Genomic DNA, 26,883 nt, shown 5'->3' with positions numbered 1-26,883 from the left:
GAATGTTGAATTCATATTTTTGAACCATTTAGCCACTCTGTGTTTCTTAATTGGTGGATTTCGTCCATTGACATTGAGGAAGATTATTTCATGGGATTTAATTTTCATCTTTGTTTATGAATTTGGTGTGTATCTTGGTCTGTCTTGTCTTAAAGTAGACCTTTCAGTAATTTCAAGGCTAGTTTTTCATCTGTAAAGTTTCTGAGCTTTTTCCTATCTGTGAAATTATGTATCCTACCTTCAAACATGAACATGAGTTGGGCTGGGTGCAGTATTCATTTCTTTCAATCTTTTTTTGGGGGGGAGGTCATACCCAGCAGCACTCATGTTATTCCTGGCTCCATGCTCAGAAATCGCTCCTGGCAGGCTTGGGGGACCATATGGTCTGCCAAGATTTGAACCAATGTCCTTCTGAATGAAAGGCAAATGCCTTACCTCTATGCTATCTCTCCAGCCCCTCATTCAGTCTTGTCACAATACACCACCACTGTCTTCTGGCCTTGAGAGTTACTTGTGACATGTCTGCTGTAAATCTTATGGATGCTCCTTTGAATGTAATTTCCCTTTTTGATCTTGTTGTTTTAAATATTTACATCGGTAGGATTCATCATTATGACTAAGATGTGTCTTGGGGGGTTTTACTTTGGGTCTCTTAGCTGGTACTCTTCAGGCATGTTTCTCTGTGACGATGTCTTTGTTGATTCTTCCTGGGGATCCCCTTCCTGGGCCCCTGGCACTCCAATTATTCTTATGTTGTTTCTGTTTGAGTTTATCAAAGACTTCTATTTTCATCTGTTTACATTCTTTGAGTACTTTTTCCATTTTATGATTTTTAGCCTTAAGGTTCCTTTCCAATCTCTTCTACTGTATGGCGTTGTTCTGCATTTCATCTTCCAGTTCGCTGATTCTGTCCTCGGCTGCTGTTACTCTCTTGGAGAGGCTTTCCATTGAGGTTTTCAGTTCAGCCACCGTGTTTTTCAGATCTGTTATTTCAGTTTGGAGTTTTCTGATTTCTATCTTTGTGTTCTGTTCACCTAGAGTTATGTTTTCTTTGATTTTCATGAGGATCCTCCATATTTCTATTCTAAGCTCCTTATTTGAGAGATTAATCAGATTGTTGGTATTTTTTGGGTCATCAGAGCTATCATCTTCATTCTCTGTGCATGGTGTTTGCCTGCGAGGTTTTCCCATTGTAATGCTTGTAGTGTGATTTTTTTCTGTGTGTTATGGTGGCGTTCATTTTTTAGAAAGCATGTGACCTCAAAATAAAGCAGAGCAGTTGTGCTTTTCTGGAGCTTCTAGGAGAGTTTTCTGCTAGGCCCTTCTCAGTCCCTCTCAGGAGCTGTTCAGGAGATAGATGACTAGAATAACTCACACAGGCGACAGGCCCCCTCACTCTCTCCCTGTTGGTAATCTCACAGCAGTGACAGATTCCTCCTGCCTGCTTTCACAGACAAAAGATCTGGCTTTTTCCTGGGACACCGCTGATAGCCAGTTGTCACTCACTCAGTCTTTCTTAACCTTTTGGCTTGGGCACTCTAGGGAAGAGTTTTTGCTGGTCCCTTCTCAGCCTTCTCAGGAGTGCTTCAGGAGACAGAAGAGTAGAGAAATGTGCACAGGCGATAGTCTCTCCCAGTTGGGTAATCTCACAGTATGGGCAGATTCCTCCTGCCTGCCTTCACAGACAAAGGATCTGCATTTCTGCTGGGGTACTGCTGGTAGCCAGTTTTCACTCATCCAGTCCCTCTCAGCCCCTCAGCTTGGGCAATTCCAAGACAGTGTTTTTGCTGGGCTTTTCTTGGCCCTTTCAGGGAAGGTTCGGGAGACGGAAGAGTAGAGAAACATGATGGAAGAGTAGAGAAACATGCATAGGCCTGTACAATATTTTAAAATCCAATCACTACCTAGTTTTCCTGACTACCCAGACCCTCCCTCTTACCTCTATGTTACCTTGTCATCTCCCTTGATATGTATAGTCTAATAAACCCTTTTATAATCCAAGATCAAGGGTTTCTTATAATTCAATATTATTTATTTCCCTGTTTTGTCTGTCTTTATACCACAGGAGTAAGATCATGTAATATTTATACATCATTTGATTTATTTTGCTTAAAATCATACCTGTAAAGTAACATATGGACTGGCAATGGTTTATCTAGCACCAGGAATAGAAACCAAGTCTCATGTATGTAAAAAGTAACTTTTAATATTATTTTATATTGAGTTTTGAAGTTATAATAGTATTTTTTAGTAACAGGTGCTTTTTAATTAATAGCTTTAAGTATTATTTTAACTTCCTGGACATCTAAGGTATTGATTTAGGTTTGTAATATTTTACTTATTATTTTTAATATGCTCACTGCTCTTTATCTTTTGATTTTCTAGTATTCCCATTTCTCTTATGTTTGATTTCTAATGAAAAACAATATTTTTCATAGACTTTCTTTGATTTTCCTTTTGTTTCTCCTTTTATATTTTTCTTTATTGTATCTTCAACTTCCAATAGTCTATCTTTTCTGTGAATCTACATGTTATGCTAGATAAACTTTTATTCAACATATACTTCAAACTCAATGTCTCTGTTTGGAATTTTAAAACATCTTTTTCTTAAGTGATGACCTCCTAGTGCACATATGTATTTTTTTCTTATTTTTACATATAGTACCTACTTCTATGTGTTCCATTTTTATTATGTTTTCCATTCTTTGTATAGTTCTATATCTTCGGGTTTGGTCTTTGAATGATTTTGATTTTCCTTGAATATATTAATCTGTTTTTAGAGAAAACTCAAGAACTTTTTATTATTATGCAATTGGAATAAAAACTATTTGGAAAACACTATGGGTTCATGTTGGAGGTTTTTTAGTCACAATAAGGTGATTGAAATAATCTGAGTGAAGAGAACAAATTAATAAAATGCTTCAATTGATATTGATAGTTGTGAGTATGAAAAATATGATTAGAGGTAGAGGGAAATGTTGTTTCTCAGTTATTGTGGTCATTTATGCCCCTACAGGCCAGCAGTTTGCTTTCAGTTCTCAGCCTCTGTAGTGCTGTGCTATATTCTGATATAGAGATCAATTTATACTTTGAATGCCACACTGCTCTTATTTATACCTCTATCAACAGAACCGATCACTGTGTTGAAATATTATGGATCTTGATAAAATAATTTTTTCAGCAAGCAAGAGTATGATAATAATTAGTCATATATTGAGGCTAGAGTGATAGCACAGTGGTTAGGGCATTTGCCTTGCATGCAGCCTACCCGACTTTGATTCCTGGCATCCCATATAGTCCCCCATGCCTGCCAGGAGTAACCTCTGAGTGTTGCCGGTTTTGACTCAGAAACCAAAAATCCTACTAAACTAGAAAATAATCGTCATATAGAATTTGCCTACTATTTAGGTTATTATCTAATCTGAAAGTCAAAGCATTATATGTTATCTTCTTTCAAGCATGTTCCAATTTTTATATTAATAGAAACTATGTTTACAGTTATAATAATAAAAACTAAGATTAAAGATTTAGTACAGTGGGTAGAGCACCTGCCTTGCATGGGACCACCCAGACTCAATTCCCAGAATTGCATACAGTCTCTCAAGCACCACCAGAAGTATCCTAAATGCAGAGCCAGGAATAACTCCTAATAACTCCTGTGTGTGGCTCCAGTCCCAAAAATATATGATTATTAAACAAGTATTTCTTAACTAAACTCATAAAAATTATTTCTAAATTCAGAAGCTCATGAGAAGAATGATAGGGAAGCAGGTAGCACACTTGCATTGCACACAGCCAAACTTGCATGTGAACCACCTGTGTTTAATTGTTTACAGCCCATATGTTTACTTCTGCGCAGCCAGAAGTGATCCTTGATCACAGAATGATGAGTAAGCCCTGAGCACAATTTGTCTGACCCAGATGGAAAACAAGAAACAAAAAATAGTTCCTAAGATTTAAGAAATGACAAAATTGGGGATTAGAGAGACCCCTGCGGGCCGGCTGGGGAGGCCTGAGTGAGTTTCTGTCCTTTGGCTTGGCGTTTGGGACTGCCCCTCCCCCCAGAGACCCCTGCGTGCCTGCGGGAGAGGCCTGAGTGAGTTTCTGTCCTTTGGCTCGGCGTTTGGGCCTGCCCCTCCCCCCAGAGACTCCGGTGGGCCGGCTGGGACGGCCTGAGTAGTTTCTGTCCTGTTGCTCGGCATTTGGGCCGGCCCCTCCCCCCAGGGTGGCGCCTGAAAAGGCAAGTTGAGCGACCGGAATAGACGGGGGAGATAGGGAGATAGGGCCAGCCATCTGGACTTGCAGGTGACCTAGAGCAGTCCACCCCCCTGGACCCTGGAGCGGACCAGTGACTCCCCAAGGGCGTGGACAGAGCCTGCAGGGTCGATCTGAGGGAACTCATTCAAGGGAGGCTTGGAGGGGGCGGTGCTCCATTGAATCCCAGAGAAAGGAGGGTGGATTGAGAACTAGGCTCAATAGCGCCAGTAAACATTGTGGCCAGGAGTGGAACTGCACTGCTGACAATAATAAGGAGCAGAAAACGGACAAGACCCACTGCAGGAAGGCTGAACTCTAGGTAGCAAAGGGGAGGAGAAAGGGCTAGGTTCAACAAACTCACCCAACAGCCCCTCTAAAAACACCTTCAGCAAGGAGACCAAAGCAGGCCAAAATTAGAAGCCACAGCACTTCAAACATCACCATTAAATACAAAGTATTATGCGTAAATCAAGGAGATCTCTTATAACTGGAGACACCATGACAAGCCCTATCAAGTTTCCAAGTCCACCAAAACGCACAGATCCAGGGGAAGAAGACCTAAAAGCGGTCATGAGGAAGGAAATGCAAGAATTACTAAAACAAATGAAAGAAACCCTAGCAACCGAATATAAGAAATCCATGACGAACGAATCAGCCAAATTAAAGAAGAAATGTCAAAGAGCATGAGAAATTACATACAAAAAGAAGTGAAGGATTTAAAAGACAAAATAGCAAGCCTTACAAGTAGAAACACAGAGTTGGAGAAGCACATCGAAGAACTCGAAGGAAAACTGCAATCAAAAAATGATAAAGAAACCAACAAAGAAATAAAAGGCAAAGCACTGGAAGGGAAAATCCAATATCTAATGAACAAGGACAAAAGAAACAATCTAAGAATTGTGGGTATACCAGAAGGGGAGGAAATAGGGAAGGGGGAAGAACAGGTGGTCAGGGAGATAATAACAGAGAACTTTCCCACCCTCTGGAAAGACAATTCAGGACAAATCCAAGAAGTCAAGAGAGTCCCTAATAAAATAGACCCTAATAAACCCACACCAAGACACATAATAATCCAAATGGCAAAAAACAAAGAGAAAGAGGAACTCCTGAAAGCAATAAGGGAGAAAAAAACCTCAAGTACAAAGGAATGGACATAAGAATCAAACCAGATCTCCCATTTGAAATAATTCAAGCAAGAAGACAGTGGAATGACATATTTAAACGACTGAATGAAAGAAATTTCCAACCCAGGGTCCAATACCCAGCAAAACTATCATTCATATGGGAGGGCAGACTAAAAACATTCTCAAACATGAACGAACTTGAACTATTTGTGCAAACTAAGCCGATCCTAAGCGACTTACTCAGAGACGAATTACACAATCCAAACCCCCGATTGTAACAACAACCACTCCACACAATACAACTGCACAACAGTCCTCTCTATCAATAATTTCCCTAAATGTTAACGGACTAAACTCTCCAATTAAAAGACACATAGTAGACAACTGGGTTAGGAAAAATAAACCGGACTTCTGCTGTCTGCAAGAAACACACCTACAGTTACAGGATAAGCACAGGCTTAGAATAAAAGGATGGAAAGTAATTATTCAGGCCAATGGAAAAAAAAAGAGCAGGGACAGCCATTTTTATATCAGACCAAATTGTATTCAACCTCAAGAAAGTGATCAGAGACAAAGAGGGTCACTACTTACTGATCAGGGGAACATTAGATCAAGATACACTAACCCTGGTCAATATCTATGCACCTAATGTAGAGTCACCAAACTATGTGAGGCAATTACTGGCAAACCTGGAGAAACACATGAAGGGAATTGTGATAATAGTAGGGGACCTCAATACTCCACTATCACCACTGGACAGATCCTCCAAACAGAAAAATAGCAAAGAAATAAGAGCTCTAAATGAAAAATTAGAAGATTTAGGGCTAATAGACTTATATAGAGCCTTCCATCCCCAGAAAGTAGAATATACATTTTTCTCAAACCCACATGGATACAAAGCCAACTTATATAAGACCACAAAGGTAAGGATCATTAGAAGTACCCTTTCAGATCACTATGCAACAGAGCTTATAATTGATGTCAAGAAGAAGCAATGGAGGAAAACTAATACCTGGAGATTAAACAACATGCTGCTTAACAACAGCTGGATCAAAGAACAACTCAAGGAAGAAATAAAAAGATTCCTTGAGACGAATGACAATGAAGAGACAACATGTCAAAATTTATGGGACACAGCAAAAGCAGTAATTAGGGGGAAACTCATAGCAATACAGGCCTATGTCAAGAAACAGGAAAATAACAAAACCAACAGTTTAAAAGATCACCTCAAAGAATTGGAACAACAGCAACAGAGAAATCCAACCACAACCAGAAGGCAAGAAATAATAAAAACCAGAGCAGAAATAAACAACATAGAAACTAAGAAAACAATACAAAAAATCAATGAGACCAGGAGTTGGTTTTTCGAAAAAATAAACAAGATAGATAAACCATTGGCAAAACTCACCAAAAAAAAGAGGGAAAACACCCAAATCACTAGGATCACGAATGAAAGGGGAGAGATTACAACAGAACCCCAAGAAATACAACATATCATGAGATCATATTATGAACAACTTTATTCAACTAGGCTAGAGAACCCACTAGAAATCAACAGATTCTTGGACAAACACCCTCTTCCAAGACTGGAAAAGGAAGATCTAGAAAGTTTAAACAGTCCAATCACTTCAGAGGAAATTGAAGATGTAATTAAAAAACTCCCTAAGAACAAATGCCCAGGCCCAGATGGATTTACAGGTGAATTCTATCAAACATTTCAAGAAGACTTATCACCACTGTTCCATAGGCTTTTCCAAACCATAGAACAAACAGGAATCCTACCCAACTCCTTTTATGAGGCTAATATCACACTCATTCCCAAAGAAGGCAAAGACACCACCAAAAAAGAAAATTACAGACCAATCTCACTAATGAACATAGATGCAAAGATACTCAACAAAATCTTAGCAAACCGAATCCAACACTTCATCAAAAAGATCATACATCACGATCAAGTGGAATTCATACCAGGAATGCAAGGTTGGTTCAACATACGCAAATCAATAAACATGATACATCATATCAACAACATGAAAGACAAAAACCACATGATCATATCAATCGATGCCGAGAAGGCGTTTGACAAAATCCAACATCCTTTCATGTTAAAGACACTCAGCAAAATAGGGTTAGAAGGCACCTTCCTTAAGATAGTTACAGCTATTTATGAAAAGCCTACAGCCAACATTATACTTAATGGCGAGAAACTAGAAGCATTCCCACTAAGGTCAGGAACTAGACAAGACTGTCCACTCTCTCCACTCTTATTCAATATAACCTTAGAAGTCCTAGCAATAGCAATCCGACAAGAGAAGGGAATCGAAGGAATTCAAGTAGGGAAAGAGGAACACAAGCTAGCTCTATTTGCCGACGATATGATGATATACATCAAAAACCCTAAAGAGTCCACAGAAAAACTTCTAGAAACAATCAACCAATACAGCAAAGTGGCTGGATACAAAGTCAATACACAAAAGACAGTAGCGTTTTTATATACAAACAATGAAGTTGAGGAGAGAGAGATTAAAAATACAATCCCATTTAAGATAGTATCAAAAAATATCAAATATCTAGGAATCAACCTTACAAGAGAAGTGAAAGACCTATACCAGGGAAACTTCAAAACACTTCAGAAAGAAATTGAAGACGATCTAAAGAAATGGAAGAACATCCCATCCTCATGGATAGGTAGAATTAACATAGTCAAAATGACTATCTTACCCAAACTACTATATAGATTTAATGCAATCCCTATCCAAATCCAGGCACAATTCTTTAAAGAAATAGAACAATAAATCACAAAATTAATCTGGAACCACAACAGACCCAGGATAGCCAAACACATACTGAAAAATGAGAAGTTGGGAGGCATCTCCTTACCTAACTTGAAACTATACTATAATGCCATAGTAATTAAAACAGCATGGTACTGGAACAGAGACAGGACCTCAGACAAGTGGATCAGAACAGAATTCCCAGACATAAACCCTCAGATATACAGCCAACTAATATTTGATAAAAGAGGCAAGAATATGAAATGGAACAAAGAAAGCCTATTCAACAAATGATGTTGGTACAACTGGAAACTCACATGTACGAAAGTGAAAATTGACCCATATCTCACTCCTTATACAAAAGTCAATTCAAAATGGATCAAAGACTTGGAAATCAGACCTGAATCTATAAAGTTTATCGAGAATAAAATAGGCAGAAGACTCAAAGACCTTTATATCAAAAGGGTCTTTGAGAATGGAGCACCAATGGCAAAAATGTTAGCATCAAATATAAACAAATGGGACTACATCAAACTAAAAAGCTTCTGCATGGCAAAAGAAACCCTACTTAACGCAAGAAGACAGCTAACAGAATGGGAAAAAATCTTTTCACCTGATATATCAGATAAAGGGCTGATATCTAGAACATACAAAGCGCTCAGAAAGCTGAGTCCCTCAAAACCAAATAAAGCCATAAAAAAATGGGGAGATGAAATGAATAGACACTTCTCTGAGGAAGACAGAAAGATGGCCAACAAACACATGAAAACATGCTCACCTTCACTCATCATCAGGGAGATCCAAATCAAGACAACAATGAGATACCACCTCACACCAGTGAGGTTGGCTCACATCAAAAATAATGGAAACAACTTTTGTTGGCGAGGATACGGTATGAAAGGAACTCTCATCCACTGCTGGTAGGAATGCCCCCTAGTCCAACATCTATGGAGAAAAGTCTGGAGAGTGCTCAAAGAACTCAGAATTGAGCTGCCATTTGACCCAGCAATTGCTCTCCTAGGCATATACCCCCAAGATGGAAGGACATTCATTCCAAAATACGTATGCACCCCACTATTTATTGCAGCAATCAGTATAATAGCCAAATCTTGGAACCAACCTCGATGTCCAACAACAGATGAATGGATCATTAAGATGTGGTATATATATACAATGGAATATTACATGGCAGTTAGAAATGATACAATCACAGACTTTGCAGCAACGTGGATGGACCTAGATCATGTTATGTTAAACGAAATAAGTCAGAAGACAAAAGAAAAATACAGAATGGTAGCACTATTCTGAAACACCTAGAACACATATTTTATACACAACTAATACTTAACAATCAAATAACAGGGTTTAACATGGTAGAAACTCCGAACACTGTAATAGTCAACATATATGTGGGAGCAGTGTCCAAAATACATGAAAAAGGAATAATGCAAAATTTTGATTACACAATATACCATAAAGAAAACAATAACAACAGAAACGGCAGCATAAAGAGAACAGGTACGTAATCAGACTTCTACAACAAAGGCCCACAATAATCCCTTGGAGTTCGTATACAGGAACACAAGTATAGAACACCAAGGGAAATCACGGACTGCAATGGCAACATACCATAACACTACCTTGTAATGCCTTTATCTTACTATATTTTAAATAACCTCTCAGCTTTTCTGTCCACAGGCACCCTTGGATACAAAGGGCGGACAAACTAAGGTGGCAATTCGGGATAACACACGGGATACCATACCTTGCATGCACTACGAGATGGCCACGAGAAAACTCTTTAACATACACTTTATCTCTAGGTAATACCTCCATTTAGGAATTGAAGCACGTGATCAGTCAGATCATCGAAGCAGTACCTGAGACATACAGACTTAAACCACAGGCTCGATTCTTCGAACACTTTTAATCAAACCAGCATTCCCTTGCTATTCTCTCCTCTCTTCTTACTACTTTTCTTTTCTTTTCTTTTCTTTTATTTTCTTTTCTCTATTCTGCTTATTACTTTTTTCCCTTTCTCTTCCCCTTTTCTCTCTAAGGTATTTTCTCTTTTCTCTTCCTTCATACCCTTCCCATATACCTACCCCTTTCTCCCTTCCAGAAATCCAACTATCCCTTTACCCCTCAATCCCATCCAGATCTTCCACCATATTAAAATTTTTCACCCTCAGTCCTTATTCTATTAGGCATCAAGATCGACCTCCTACCCAACGAACCAGTACCCTGTACCCAGGCGAGGGGACACCCAGATAAACCCACACCTCGTCTCCTGAAAGAAAAGACAGCCAACTCCCCTGTGGACTCATGCTGCGAGGCCCTCCCTACTAACTCTCCCTAACGCGGACTGTTCCTTGAAACTGGGCCTAGGTCCAAAAGTATCCCCAATGCAAGAACTCTTCCAAGACCTCCCTGCCGCAAATTTTAATAATCTGAAGAAGGTCAGGGGATGTGTTAGGAAGATGCCTGGGAACCCACACACCACAAGAAAAACCCAAAAGACAATGGGAAAAACTGTACTTCCAACATAGGCATAAAACCTGTAATACACCACCTCTTACCTGCTCTCCCCCAAATGTAAGGTAGTCCTCTGCACCACTTTGGTTCCTTAAAAACTTCGCTAACTTATTTTATTTTTATTTTTGTTTTGTTTTGTTTTTTTTGTTTTTGTTTTGTTTTGTTTTTAATTCATTTCTTTATCTTTTTTAAATGATTGTCCTACATATATATTGGTGAGCACATACTTTTTTAATTCCCCCCCTTTTTTTTTCCCCCTCGTTTTTGGGTATGTGACCTGTTTCGGTTATCCCATCAATTCACCCACAAATATACAGATATTATAATGTAGCACCACTTCCCCCTGCAAAGGCACACTAAGTAAAGGGGAAATCTTACATAAAAAAAATAAAATAATAACTAACAAGTTTAAGAAAAATCATTTAAGTTCAGTTTAAAAGTTTTTAAACAATTGGCGATTGTTAATTATAAAACTTTTTTTGAATGCTGAAGTCTTACAGAAGTCAGGAGGCATTCCCGTGGCATTCAAAAATAACCATTTTACCTCCTGCCAAGCTGTTTTCTTACAGACTTCCTGCAGCTTCCCGCAGTCCTGTCTTCATTCACTTTAAAACAGCCTGTCACCCCTCCTGCTAGCCCACCATTTCTGCCGGACCTGTTTCTGACTGACTCTGCCTAAGGGGAATGCTGGATGATACTCTGCCTGGCAGCCCTTCTATAAACCTTCAGCATGCCCACTGGTACCAACAACCCTGCTGACCTCCACTGGGGAGCTGAGACTCATCAAGGCATACCTTTGACACAGGTCATGGGCGTGGGACCTTGCTTACTCGGACCATATATGCGCCCCCCCTGTCCAACTATCAAACATTTGCAATCAAATCATTGTGGTTAATAACACTTCCATCTTCATTGAAGCCCCCAGCTCCACTGGACATTCTCCCCATATTGTTACTAAAATGTTTCTTGCTTATCATGATTATTAGCTTTGTTAATGCCTAGATTAACCATCAAACCTGTTGGTCCAGTTTCCACCTCGAACCTCATCTTGCAGATGGTCAACGCCTCCACCATCACTGACCCTGCCTATCTGCTATTCATCTCAACCGCCCTTCTGCTTTGGCGACCCCCTGCCTGTCTCTGACCCCCTCGCTCTGCAATCCAGCCCCAAGCCTCACTTCGGCATCACCTTGGAACAGGTGGTGGAACTTGAACTTTGCCTTTTGGTACCCAATATGATTCCCCCTAAAATTGTAATCAAATTTTTGTCGTTGATTTCTCCTTTCAGTTCATGATTGCCCCCAATTTAACGTTTTTTGCCTGTTTCACTAGTTTATCTCCCCCATTGTTTTACATTTGTTTCTTTAGTCTTAGTACCACTATGTTTTGGTTGTTTTAATGTCTAAATTGACTGTTAGATCAAAAATTGCCTTATTACCTCTTAAATATAATCTTGTGTCTCTCCCCCGCTGCAGTACAAAAATCAAACACTGCCATCACCCTAGCCTTATTAAAAGGCCTAGGTGTTATTGGTGTAAGCACAAATATTTATTCATTGGTTCATACTCTAGAATTTGCTAATGCCTTATAACTGCTAATGCCTTATAACTGTTGCTAAAAATGTTTACAAACTTAAAGAAGTTTACACTACTGTTGATTTCCTAGCAAAGAGTGCAGAATAACCGCCGTGGTTCAAAATTAACATTTTTTGAGGGAGGGGGGAATTTGTGTCATCCTTAGAGTAAAATGTTGCTTTTTAAAATAAATTCGGCTTAGCTAGAGATAGCATTCAACACATAGAGGATAATTTAGTAAATAGACAAAAAGATATAGAGCAGAGTGAGGGCTGGTACAAAAATTGGTTTTCTACCACTCCATGGATAACAACAGTGCTCCCAGCCTTTTTGGGGCCCTTCATTGGCATTATGCTGCTAGTTTCCTTTGGTCCTTGGGCTTTTCGCAAACTCACCACCTTCGTAAAGAATCAAGTGGATGAAGGAACCAGAAAGGACTCAAAGGTTGCTAATTTGCTTCGTAAAGGTTGCTTCGTAAAGAATCAAGTGGATGAAGCAACCAGAAAGGACTCAAAGGTTCTGTACCAACAACTATGCACCTCAGAAGACCAGCTGACACCTGACATCTCCCCTCCTGCCAACTCTCCGCCACTTAAGTTTGAAGTTATCGAGGAGCTGGCGCATAGACCTCAATCTGTGCGCTCACGCCTTGCCAAGCTTTGGAAACGACTGACTCAAGGGTATCAGATGCGGTGACTGGAAGTCCCACACCTCTTCACCCAGTATGGCCAGTCCACCGAGGCACGTCTTTCCCTTCCACATTGTATACTAAACAGGGGGAGATGTTGGAGACTGAGCACCCCACATATCAAAGGAACTGAATGAATTTTCCACCGCCTGCCTGATTCAAGCCACAAAAGTTTGCATAGCCCCGAACCAACAGAAAACTCTGCAAATAAATTTAGCTCAGCACAAAGAATCTGGCTTAACCAGATTCCTTAACCTTTTCATGGAACCTGTTTTTGTAACTGCTCTCAAGCATGTAGTTATAGATATGTTTTTGTAAAGTTTACATTATGATCCTTATTGTTTGCACAAAAGATAGATCTAAATGGAAAATAGGCTAAACAAATAATTGTATTTGTGTAAATATCAATTAGCTATTTGTTTAAGAATTTGCTTCCCCTCCCCCCATCCTGCCAGGTTCTTCTTTATCCTTCCCGCCATCAAAATGTGTTTATGCTCCCATTGGTTAAAATTGTTGTACTTGTACAAAAAAAAATGAAAGGAAGGAAGGAAACTGAAGGGAGAAAGAAGAAAGGAAAGAATAATTTTTATTGGAATAGAAATAAAAGTTTTGCCTTGCATAGAAAAAAATGGGATCACAAGAGAGCAGATTTATAGTATAAAGGTAAAGCATTTGTCATATCTGCAGACAAAGCACCCCATAACTATGGTTGTCACCCAAAAATCCAAAATAGGGGCATAAATTCTTGGCATATCCAACACTATTTAGGTTTTCTAGTGTTATCCTATAAGAATTTTCTTGTTTTGCACTTAAAATTTGAATCTATGATTTATATTATGCTAATTATTGTTAAATTATAATGTAAAAAAAAGCAAATAAAAAAAACAAGAAATGACAAAATTTAGCTTTTCAAATTTAATTGTTATATCAAACAACTAGCACCTTTAAAACATATTTGAAAGAGAAGTTATCAGAGTGAACAGGATGTTTGGCCAGGTGGAAAGCTCTATTTTCTATTTTCATAAATTTCTGAAAGTATGAGGTTTCAGAGTGTGATTGTGGAGAAAGCAGATGGCCAAACATGAAAATAAAAAGGAATTTCTACATGAGAATTTGACATTACACAAATTCTTTGAGAATTTTACACTCTTTTGAGCCATATTTGATTCAAGTGTAAAATAATGATATCTACTTAGGAATCATTAGAATTATTCTAAAGATGTTTATAATTGTGGATCATACAATACAATAACTCCCATGAGTTTTTCTCTAACATGCTTGTTAAAAGACAAATAAACTAAGTAAAACAAAAATACCAATCAATGTGGGACAGGCAGGGACAAAAGAACCATTTATGAGAAAGAAAGAAAAAATACACTCAAATGCTGGTATTATAATACTTGTCACTAAACTTCATTCCTTGGAGCACATAGTCCATTCCACTGTCTCCCAGGATTCTCAACTCCTTTTTGTTTAACCCTGCTCTCCCCCCTAGACAGTCACCCCATAAACTAAAAGATACTTTAAAGGTTCCAATCTCCAAAACAATAATGTAACTCAGGGAACCAAATGAAATTCCTAGGAATGTTCCCATTGACATTAAAATGCTAATGTGCACTATGTACTTTCACTTTACAATACTTAGTAAAGATAAATTTACTTTATGTTTATTTAAATTTAATTTATATATGTTTATATTTATCAGTTAAAATAAGTAAAGAAAGAAATTTTCTTGAATGAGAAGCAAGACATTATTTTAACTTCCTGTCAAAGATTTTTACTGAGTTACTTTTTAAAAGCCCCATTATTTCTACTTGTTTCTTGTATTTGAGTTTTCTGGATGGCTACCAGGTTGGCAGTATTACCTGGAAGTGTTTTCTTGACTTGTTTTGTCTTTGGATTTGGGCACTAATGATCTGCTATCCACCTCATCTTAAATTCAAACAAAATTTAAATTGCTTTTTAGGGAAATTTTTGACGACATCTGAGTCTGGGAAACATGTAGATTAAAAAGTTGTGTTTTAGGGAATTCAGAGTTAAATGTTTACATTTTACTAACAATATTTTAATTTTCCTCTCTCAAGTCAGAAAATTTTATTCAATATTTTAGATAAAACATTGTGATTGACAGTTTTTCCATAGTCATTTCTTTAGACGTACAACGTTTCAGCACCGATTGCACCACTAGTGTCAACCTCCCTCCACCAATGTCTCAGAGTCAAGAAAAGATGAGAGATGTATACCATGAAAATCTCAAATATTTATGAAAGAAATTGAAGACCTAAGAAAATGGTTAAACATTCTGTTCTTAAGGATTGGGAGAATCAATATTATCAAAATTCCATCTTACCTAGACTACTATATAGATTCAAAGCAATCCCTATTCAAATTCAAGCAATGTTATTCAAGAATTTAGGACAGTCAATAATCTAGTTTGTGTAAAATTATAAAAGACCCTATATAGCCAAAACCATATGGAAAAATGAAACTTATCTTATTACTTTATTTGAAGCTATATTTCAAAGTCACAAAGTGACAAAGGATCAAAACAACAAAATATAGGAACAAAAACAGACTTTTGACCAATGGATCAGAATAAAATATTCAAATACATATTCCTAATGTATATAGTCAATTAATTTTGACAAATGATCAGCAATGAAATAAAGATAAAATCTTCCACACATGATTTTGGGACAATTGGATAACCACTTATAAAAAATTAAAGCTGAATACTTATCTTATACCTTACACAAACTCAACACAAAATGGATTAAAGAACCTGATATCAGACCTGAGTCTATAAAGTATACAGAGTAAAAAACATAAGCATAATGATCCAAGAACTGGACTTCAAAATAGTCTTTAATGGAATGAGGCCAATAGCAAAGACTAGAGAATCAAGTCTGAACAAGTGAGACTACATCAAACCAAAATGTTTCTGTATGGCAAAAGAAAGACAGGCAAAAACTAAAAGACAGTTAATCAGGGAAAAATATTTGCACTCAAGACATCAGCTAAATTGTTGAAATATAGAGTTACAAAGTACTCATAAAAATTAACCCACCAAAGTCTAAAAACATCATTAAAAGTAGAGAGAGAAAATGGATAGACACCTCTCTGAAGAAGAAAAAAAGATGGCAAAAATATATAAAAAATTATCCTCATATTTATCATTAGGGAAATTCAAATCAAGATGACAATGAGATGCCTTACAACAGTGAGAATGGCACACTAGTAAAAACAATAGGAAAATCTGTATTGGCAGGGATGTGGTTATGAAAGGGATCTCTCATCTACTGCTGCTGAGAATGTTTTCTAGTCTAAATCCTATGTATAACAATAAGGAGTGTTCTCAGTGAACTCAGAATAGAGCTGTTATGTTTCCTGGCGATTCTACTTTTGGGAATCTATTCCCAGGACAGAAAAACATTTCTTCAAAAGGATGCATGAAGACCACTATTTATCAGAGTACTCAATATAGTATCTAAGAGTTGGAATCAATCCAGATGTCCAACAACAGACGAGTGAATCATGAAAATGTAGTACATCTCTACAATGGAATGCTACATAGCTGTAAAGAATTATGTAATTGAGAAATTCATTGACATGGTTAGTACTGGAAGATATGCTAAATTAAGTAAGTTAGGAGAAAAATATAAATACAATATATCATTTATACTTGGTATTTAGATAACTGCTTAATGGAATGGTAATTGTTTAGAATACTGTTGGCCCCAAAATATAGAGAGAAGGAAAGAAATAGAGTAAAGTAGGAGATAGAAATGTAAAATAAAGGGGTCCAGTGATCAAGATAACATGAGTACATTGGTTCTATTAAGGAAGAATAGAACTAAATATCTAAATCAGGAGTCAACAACACTGAATTCATGGGATGGACTCTATCTTAATCTTTATTTTCATTATATTATTATAGATCAAACTATCAAATATTTTCAATTTTATTTTTGTTTTTTGTTTGTTTTTGTCTTTCTTTTATTAATTCTTATTTTGACTCTTCTTTCCTTTAAGGGGGGCATAGAGTCACACTTGGTAGTGATTTGGGCTTATGCTTGACTCTGATCAAGAATCAATTCTGACAGGTTCATATAAAGAGCTGAGGATGAACTTGGGTTTTCCATTTGCAAGGAACAGCAGTCATCAAATACAATCATAATAACCCCATTATTTTGACTTTTAATTTTATGTAATTAACTTAATTTATCCTTTAGCGTTCAATATTTGAGTAGCTAAAGTTTTTAGTTGGTGAGTTTGAAAAAATATATATATTTTTCTAATATCTTTATTTAAGCACCATGGTTGCAACCATGTTTGTAGTTGGGTTTCATTTATAAAGAACCATTTCCCCATTCACCAGTGCAACCTTCCCACCACCAAAACCCCCGTCTCCATCTTCCCCCACCTTCTGTTCTTTTGAGACAGGCAGTCCATTTCTCTCACTCACTACTATTGTCATGATATTTGTTAGTGTAATTATTTCTCTAACTGCTCTCACCACTCTTTGTGTTAAGCTTCATATTGTGGTCTGGTATTATTAATGTACATACTGTCTTTTATTTTTCTCAAATACACAGATGAGTGAGACTATTTTGTGTCTATCTTTCTCCCTCTGACTTATTTTACTCAGAATAATAGTGTACATGTCCATAATAGATTTCAGGTTTTAATAACTGCATAGTATTCTATATGTCATATATGTACTAAAGTTTCCATAGCCACTGATTTATTGTCAGGCATCTGGGTTGTTACTAGATTCTGATTATTGTAAATAGTGCTAAAATGGATATAAGCATGCAGAGCATATTTTTGTATTGTGTTTTAGTATTCCTGGGGTATATTACTAGGAATGGTATTGATGGATCATATGGGAGCTCAATTTTCAGTTTTTTGAGGAATAGCCATATTGTTTTCCAGAAAGGTTGGACTGCACAGCATTCCCACTAGCAGTAAGAGTTTCTTTCTCCCCACATCCCACCAGCACTGATTGTTCTTTGTGATGTGTGCCAGTCTCCGTACCTTAAGAAGATACCCCATTGTTATTTTGATTTGCATCTCCGTAATGATTAATGATGTGGAACATTTTTATATGCCCTTTATCCATCTGTATTTTTTCTTTGGGGAATTATCTGTTCATGTCTTCTCGCCATTTTTTGATGGGGTTAGATGATTTTTTCTTGTTAAGTTTTGTCCATACCTTGATATCTTAGATATTCACTCCTTATCTGAAGGGTATTAGGTGAATAGTTTCTCCATTCTGTGGGTGGCCCTTGAGTCCTAGTAACTATTTCTTTGGAGTTACAGAAACTTCTCAGTTTAATGTGGTCCACCCGTTTTATGTTGGCTTGTTTGTTTGTTTTTTTTTTTTTTTAAATCTCTGTTTCTACTTGTTTGGACAGTGTGTTTTCTTCTGGAAGAGTGCTTTAGTCTCACAATGTCATGGAGTATTTTACCTATGTTTTCTTCATATTCCTTATGGTTTTGGGTCTGATATCATGGTCTGTAATTCATTTTGTTTTTATCTTTGTGCATAGTGTTAGATGGAGGTCTGAGACCACTTTTTAGCATGTACTAACCAGTTGTCCACACCTCTTTGAAACAAATATTTAAATATTCACATTAAACAAAGTCTACATGTGTTTCAAATTCCAAACACTTTATAGTGTTTGAATAATGAAAATAATTAAATTCTATTGGAACCATGAATCTGATTCCATTGTCTTCAGTAGATATATTAAATAATTGTCCTGAATCCAGTATTTTATTTTACTTTGCTAAAATTTCAATAGTATTGTTATATTTCATTTATGCACAGAGATTTTCTATTTTTTTAAAAAGAAAGTTTTTGCATCCTTCCAACTGCTGAAAATAAATTATTAATGTGAATTAATTTTTCAAAGACCAGGATGGCATGCTTTTTAGAATTAGACTTTTCAAATAAGCAAATGCAACGATTGTGAATAATCTTGTATTGTAATGGATAGAGTCAAAGGCTAAAAACAATATAATCTGTACACTACATGTTTTATGCTAAATCTTACTTATAAAACAAGATAGTACCATAGCAATCTCTGATGCATGTGCTTCCCCTCGCACACACCATGTTTGCAAATCTTTCTTTATTCTAATAAAGAATATTTTATCCCCTTGTATTTTTACTAAATTAAGGAAAATATATTTATTTATATGTTCGTTTAGTAGTAGTTCAATAGGCATACAATATGCAGTTAATACTTATTAAATAAATTTCATACTTATTAAATAAACTATAAGAAAATATGGGAAGTACCATATTGTATTTTAATGCTGTAACAATTTTAGAGAGCCATGAAGCATAATACTAGAAACATATTTCTTAACATTTTGTCAGAAAAATTGAAAACAAAACAACAATAAAAGCAAGACAAAGAGGCTTCTTGTCACCATTAGTGGAAAACTTGTTAATTAAAATTTCTTGGCTAGAATACCCATTTTTCTATAACCACTTTTTCAATATATCATGACAGATTTTAGATTCTGGTTAGATTAGGTTTAGATTCTTTCTGGTTAAACCCACTTCTTTCTATCTAAAATAACACTGAAACTGATACTGATTAGGAATATTTGTTGCCATGAGGAGGGGATAATAAGGTCAATTTGTGATTCTGATCAATTTGGAGGTGAATGTTAGAATATAGGTATGTCTATTAAAGAATTTTTGTGATTAACCCAATCATTGGGAAGGCTTCTATTCTTAAAAAATTCTTTCTTTCAAAAGAACACCTTCAAGATGAAAACTATCTTTGGAGATATGGCCCTTTCTCTAAACCTATCTCTTTTCAGTTGACTTCAGGTATATACCAATTCAATATTTTGAATATGTACCTGTAAGGTCATCAGTGGGCCAGGATCCCAGTTGGCATGCCTTGCAGGTGTACTCATCAAAGACATATTCATTCTCTTTACAGGGTGTACAGGTCCAACAACAGCTGACTTCTCCCTTCCGGATAACCTTAAGAAAATTATTTGAAATGTTGATTAATTTTTAAATAGATATACCTATTAAATACCTAATTTAAACATAGTTTTTATAGAATCAGAGATACTTTCACATAAATTATTTTAAATGTCATTAAAAAGGGAATTTCCTTCCTTCCCTAATACTTACTGTGCCTATACAAAAAAAAAAAAAAAAGTAGGGTAACATCAAACCCTGCCACTGCAGCACTTGTTCTGGTTTTGTTTTGTTTTCTTTTTAGTTTGTTTTTTTGATATAATTTTCCTTCTCTTTTTACTTCCACTTTTTTCTTTCTTTTTCACTTTTGTGGATATTATTCGGTGATTTTTTTTCTTATTTAGTAGTTGATACCAATTTTTTTCTTCTCTTTTCCTTAACCTTTTTATCTCCAACAGAATAGTATAACTTGACTCATTCAGCCTCATAAATTGAGGGGGGAAAAGAATGATACCAAGACCAGTCATATGAACATGTGTAAATAAAAAATGACCAGACTGGAACACCAAACAGAATAGATACCCAACCTATAACAAGCTGTAAGGTGAAGACCAGTTGCATTAGGATTCTGGGGGGTAATGGAGGGATATGTGGGAGACATGCTGGGAACAAGAGTGGAGGGAGGACAACATGGTGGTGGGAATGCCTTTCATTCATTGTCACTATGTACTGTAAATAATTCTGTGTAATGAACTTCAGTCACAATAAAAAAAAGAAATCCTACATACACATCTTCAAAAAAAGATTCAATTCTATTTTATTATGTCCTATGTTATGAAAAGGCAATAATTTATATTTTAATTTTATGGGTCTAAATAATTATCAATATTCTCATCTTGAAATTATAGAACCTTAGGTCAAGTATAAGTTTAAGTAAGGCTTAGTCTAAGCGGTCAGTTCAACATCATAAAATGGATTCGGTAATATGGACAAGTATATTAAATGTATCATTTGACTAATTAGTCTTTAGTCCAGGATTCAAATGTCTATGTGTGACCTTATGCAAATTTGTGCACTTATATTTGTTTCTGTAACTAAAATTTACCTAGAGTCTGTGAATCACTGTCTAAAAATAAAAATATTTGTTATCTGAATTAATGTTTCTTTCCTCTACTAGTTTAATGATAAATTGCAAAGATGCTAGTTATTAACTACTATGCCAGAAAAGTAAATGTAGAAAAACATACAAAAGTGGGTATGGCTATATTTTAGTAAAACAACAAAACTGTAAATTATAGAAACTGGCAAATTGAACTATTGTGTGATCCATAATCTTCCAACTCTCTATATACCATAATAAATAATTTTTAATTGTCACTAAAGTATTTTAATTTTAATCTTAATCATCAATGAACAGACATTTCAATAATAATATAAAAAGTAAGAGTGATGCTTACTGAAAAGTTAAGTGTCATCTACTTCACGTATATTAAGCTTGGCTTCCTGAAATATACTGTAATATTCCAATTTATTTTGTTTTGTTTTTTGGGCCATACCCGGGGATGCTCAGGGGTTACTCCTGGCTATGTGCTCAGAAATTGCTCCTGGCTTGGGGAATCATATGGGATGCCAGGGGTTTCAACTGTGGTCAGTCCATCCTAGGTTAGCATGAGCAAGGCAAATGCCCTACCACTTGCACCGCTGCTCTGGCCCCTATACTATAGTATTTTAACACTGTTGATGAGTAGGTCATTTTGACATAATTTTGATAACATTGCACACACTCAAATATCTATTTGTTTTATTTTCAACAGATTGTTTTCCTTGGGCCAAAGCGATAGCACAGTGTGATAGGGTGTTTGTCTTGCATGCAGATGACCTTGGAGGGACCTGGGTTCAATCCCTGGCATCCCAAATGATCCCGTGAGCTTTCCAGGAGTGATTTCTGAGTAAAGAGTAAAGAATAATCCCCAAGTGCTGCTGAGTGTGGCCCCAAAGCAAACAACAAAATTAAGATTTTATTTTTTGTTTTTCTTTTTGGACCACACCCAATGGCGCTCATGGCTTTGTACTCAGAAATTACTCCTGATATGTTCCGCGGACCATATGGAATGTCTAGAATCAAGCCTGGGTGGGCGACATGCAAAACACCTTATGTGCTGTGGTATTGCCTTGGTCCTTACTTTCCTTTATTTAACTGACTTTTATTTACCATAAATGTATCCGGTTCAAACTTGCCTAAAATTTTCTTTCCAGTACTCTCAAAGTGACAAGTTATTTCCATTTAACTACTTTGCAAAACACTTGCTCCATTACAATTCTATTAAGTAAGGCAAGCTTCTGTTTTCAGTGATCCAAAGTAAAGGACCACCTCCAATTACTGTGTACTTCCTTTAGTTCTTGTCTTGCACTGACCAGCATTGTGTTTGACTATCTTCTTTGTCACAAGATGAGGTTGCTACTCACAAACAGCATTTTCTTGCTTTTTGTAGGCTTTCAAATTATGATCTTTCTGTGTCTCTTCTCAACGTATTTATCTTCTCTATGTCCCTTGGTGTTTAATAATCTTTCTTCTGTAAGGTCTTCAACTTTTTTTTTTATCAATTACTAACATATTGCCTTATTTCTCATTGTATCAAATTGCATTTTTTTTTACCACTGATACATCAGGTACTTGATCTAAGCTATTATTATTTTTCCCCTTAAAAAAAAAAGTAACCTAATTCCTTTATCCCTACTTTTCTCTCACTAACTTTTGTATTTACATGTTACCAAACATTGGAATTTTAGTTGATTGTTTTAGAGAATTATTTTGCTTCTCCACTCTAATATCTAGTTGACATACAAAACTGATCAATTCTAGATCTATATTGTTTTTTCTCAAATAGCTCTTCTGTCCCCCCCATTATTACTAATTCATCAACTTTCCTGTTAGCTTGACTATTTTTACTTAATATAAAATGTAAAATTTTACAAGTTTTAGGCCATCTTTGTCAACATTATTGGTAAATCATTATAGCTATTCATTAATAAAATTAAGGTTATGTTATTTTGTGAAACATTAGAAATCCTTAAAACAAATATGGCTTCAATTTTTATCAGATTTACCTTTTATAATTAACCACTTACACTAATGTTCCATAGATTATACACTATTATTCCAGTTCAGTTATTCTACTTTCTGAATGTAAGGGATCATTCCTCCATTTTAAATTATGTACATTTCCTATTATCCAAGCTCATGTATTTTATTGAAAATATCTGTCTTATGGGGCTTAGCTATAGCACAGTGGTTGTGGTGATTGCCTCGATAACTCGAGACAGACTTGGGTTAGATCCCAAGCATCCTAAATGGTCTCCTGAGCCTAGCAGGAGTAGATTTCTGAGCTCAGAATCAGGAGTAACCCCTGAGTGCTGTTGGGTGTGGCCCTAAAACCAAAATAAATAAACAAAACAAAATATCTCTTTTATATGAATTTAATAGTTTATTTTAATGAATGTATCATTACTACATGATGTTATCATCATAAAATTTCCCCCATCTGACTAAATCTTGTGACATTAAATGATACCTTACATACTTTGATCCATTGATATAAACTATTACATTATGAAAAGTTCAATAAATATTTCTTAGGATTAGTTAGAAATCAATGTTATTTTTACCTATTTTTTTTTTCAGAAAAGCACACCTAAAATCTTACATAAGTAGGAAGCCTGAGGAAGAAATGGCTTATCAGTTGGTTCAGACATTATAAATACTAAGAATACTAAGAATTGCACTATAGTTCACATAAAATTAATAAAAGAAAAAGTAGAAAAAACATTTAAAGATTAGAAATAAATAACATAAGTGATAACCAAGCATACAAATTAAAAGTGCAAATTTTTTATTCAATCATGTTTATTAAGCTATCAATGTTACTTTTTTAAATCTAGCTGTCTTCCCAAAGGAATCTTTTTTAATATATCATGCTAATAGTAAAAAGCCAAGTAAGACTGCTAATTTTCAATCTAACATTTAATATCCTCTGAACAAGGCAAGCTGGAGTGTCAGTCACTTTACACACATGTAAGAGTTGTGTTCCAAAATAAGTCGGAAGCTGCTACACTTAAGCAGGAGAAGAAAAGTCTTTTTTGTGTGTCTTTTTTTTTATGTGCTCCAGCATACTAAGCTTTCAATTAATACAAATAATTTTAAAAATACTCTGACTTTTAAATTTCTGAACTTCAATACAATTTAATCATAATAAGCACTTTCTATTTACAAAAACAATAAAATGTATATTCCATCTTACCTTTATCTGACCCTTCTCACAAGGTTCACTGCAGACAGATCTGATGATGCTATTTTTCTTGGACCATACTTCATCATCATCCATTTTTAATTCTCCATTATCCCAGCTTCCAACATTGATATAATCAAAATAATCTTTTCCCATTTCTTTGAAATTCATTATTTCATACCTTAAGAATGAATTAATATAAACATTTAGCTAAAATATAAATGTGTACTAGTATTTATAAAACTAAAAGAGCAATAAATACCATTCCCTACAAAATGTCATTTTATCAACACTAGAACTTTCCATGACAGTTCACTTAGAATAACCTGTCTGCTCTTTCACTTTTTCTTCAGAGACCCTCATTTTTCCATTTTAAGCTTACACTGAAATAGAAAATCATCCCATTGCGGTGACTTGACCTTAGCAGGATGAAAGACAGTTTTGAAATAACATTAAGAAGTTTAAAAGTACACTGTTGGGCTTCTAAAAATGGTAGACAGGTTTTCATCTGTACTCTAGCAAAATGTTAAATTTACCTTTTCTAACCAAGTGAGAAATTTGGTAAGTCTTTCATCCTTTGTTTAGCTCAGGGATGTGGTATAATTTGAAAAGGACCTGATTTTATCTTGTTTCATCCTTTTCTTATGGCTAAATTTATTGTATAAAGATGTTTTCAAAAGAGATGTTAAAATATACCTGAAACTAGTTCTTAAAGGACCTCCTACTCAGTAAAATACTGAAATGGAGCTTACCATGGAAGGGCAACAGGCAAAGAGGATTAAAGAGGCAAAGAACCCCTAAGACAATAGTGCAAGATACTAGACCTTGTAAATTCTAGGCTTTCAAAAATAGCCATTATTAGGATTCTGTAGATAACTGTTGAGATATAAAGTGGGAAACTAATGTGATAATTTTCAGCATTTTTCTTATATGTAAGAATATTATCAGGGGCCGGAGAGATAGCATGGAGGTAAGGCGTTTGCCTTTCATGCAGGTCGTCATCGGTTCGAATCCTGGCGCCCCATATGGTCCCCTGTGCCTGCCAGGAGCAATTTCTGAGCCTGGAGCCAGAAATAACCCCTGAGCACTGCCGGGTGTGACCCAAAAACCACACACACACACACACACACAAAAAAGAATATTATCAGAAGCATTTTAAAAAATAATATTCTGATCTGAATTTTTATGTGACTAGCATCAGCAACTGTTGTGGATATGTCAGGTACATGATGTTTATATATGCTTTTAGTTCCTATGACTTACAGTATTGGAACAGGGGATATTTATGGGACCTGTCAAGTGTTAGGCATATTATTATCTAAAAAGTCACATAGGGAGGGCTGGGCAGCAAAAGAAAAGTCACATGGACAGAAGAATTTTTGCTTCAGAGTTCAAGTGTCCATCATTATGTCAGATCAATGCTAGTAAAGATATGTTAAAAACAAATTTGACACTAATGTCTATAATTTAGGTTGCAAAATATCACCACAATCACATTTTATGATGTTATAAATTTTTAATTTATAACATTAAGAATGCTGACATATGGGGCTGGAGAGGTAGAACAGCAATAGGACATTTGCTTTGCACGCAGCCAACCCAGGAAGGAAGGTGGTTTGAATCACGGCATCCCTTTAGTCCCCTGAGCCTACCAGGAGTAATTTCTGAGCACATAGCCAGGAGTAACCCCTGAGCACTGCCGGGCATATAAAAATGTTCATATTGGGGCAGGAGAGATAGCATGGAGGTAAGGCGTTTGCCTTGCATGCAGGACTATGGTTCTAATCCCAGCATCCCATATGGTCCCCCGAGCCTGCCAGGAGCTATTTCTGAGCATAGAGCGAGGAGTAATCCCTGAGTGCTTCAGGAGTAACCCCCCCCCCCAAGAGTTAATTTTCAAATCTACAATCTTCAAACTGGGATACTGTGAAAGTTTTAAATTTAGTCTTAATTTTTAAGCAACTATTAAGAACACATAGTGGTTCCCGCAACAGGCAGTCATTAAAAATTATCTCTTTCTTTGTCTTTCACTATCTCTTCAGCCATCTCTTCTCAACACACTTGTACTGGCACCTATTCTTTTCTACAACTTTATTGCTAAACTTCTTTCCAATAACTTTATCTCCACCTACATATCTTCTTTCCTAATATCTTCTTTCATTTTCTCTTTCTCCAACAACTGCTTCTTAATTTGGCTACAGTTAAAAATTAAATATACTGAACGTTTATAAATAGCATACAGGGTGCTGGGCAAAGGAAATAAAAAGGTGAGACAGTTGTCTTGTATGTAGCTGACCTGGGTTTGATTCTAGTACCCCATAAAGTGCCCAGAGCTTCACAGGAGGAATTCCTGAGCTCAGAGACAGGAGTAAGCCCAAGTAACCCAAACCAAAAATAAAATTAATAAAAGCCTATAAATATTTATCTTATAGTTCAATAAAAATTTCTATTACAGCTAACTAGAAAGCAAATAAAGGCCACACTCAATTAAACTAAGTAGATACTGATCCATACAGAAAATATGAAACTTTTACTGCAATAATAATCTATTAAAGGGAGACTGATAGAATTTTTTGAGACTGATAGAATTTATTGAACAAATATATGTCTATAATGTTAATAATGAAAACCTTTGCCTTTCAGTACTGATAGTCATTTAAGTACAGTTTGATAAAAAATGAAAAAAACTGTAT

The 26,883-nt window shown here is 36.0% G+C and overlaps 1 protein-coding gene across 2 annotated transcripts in view; it reads right to left on the bottom strand.

Moving 5' to 3' along the window:
• Positions 1 to 26,883, bottom strand: part of GRM5 (glutamate metabotropic receptor 5) — a 483,470-nt gene that overhangs the window by 96,652 nt on the left and 359,935 nt on the right. For both annotated transcript variants that reach the window (XM_049781307.1, XM_049781308.1), the window contains exons 6-7: positions 24,203 to 24,371; positions 19,835 to 19,961 (exon numbers count right to left, since the gene is read on the bottom strand). In XM_049781307.1, the coding sequence (XP_049637264.1) occupies positions 19,835 to 19,961; positions 24,203 to 24,371 (296 nt within the window). The remainder of the gene's footprint in view (positions 1 to 19,834; positions 19,962 to 24,202; positions 24,372 to 26,883) is intronic.

The sequence above is a fragment of the Suncus etruscus genome, chromosome 9 (genome assembly GCF_024139225.1).
Source record: "Suncus etruscus isolate mSunEtr1 chromosome 9, mSunEtr1.pri.cur, whole genome shotgun sequence".
Taxonomy (NCBI): Eukaryota; Metazoa; Chordata; class Mammalia; order Eulipotyphla; family Soricidae; genus Suncus; species Suncus etruscus.
The sequence above is the reverse complement of the archived record's forward strand: the minus strand, read 5'-3'. Positions and strand labels throughout refer to the sequence as shown.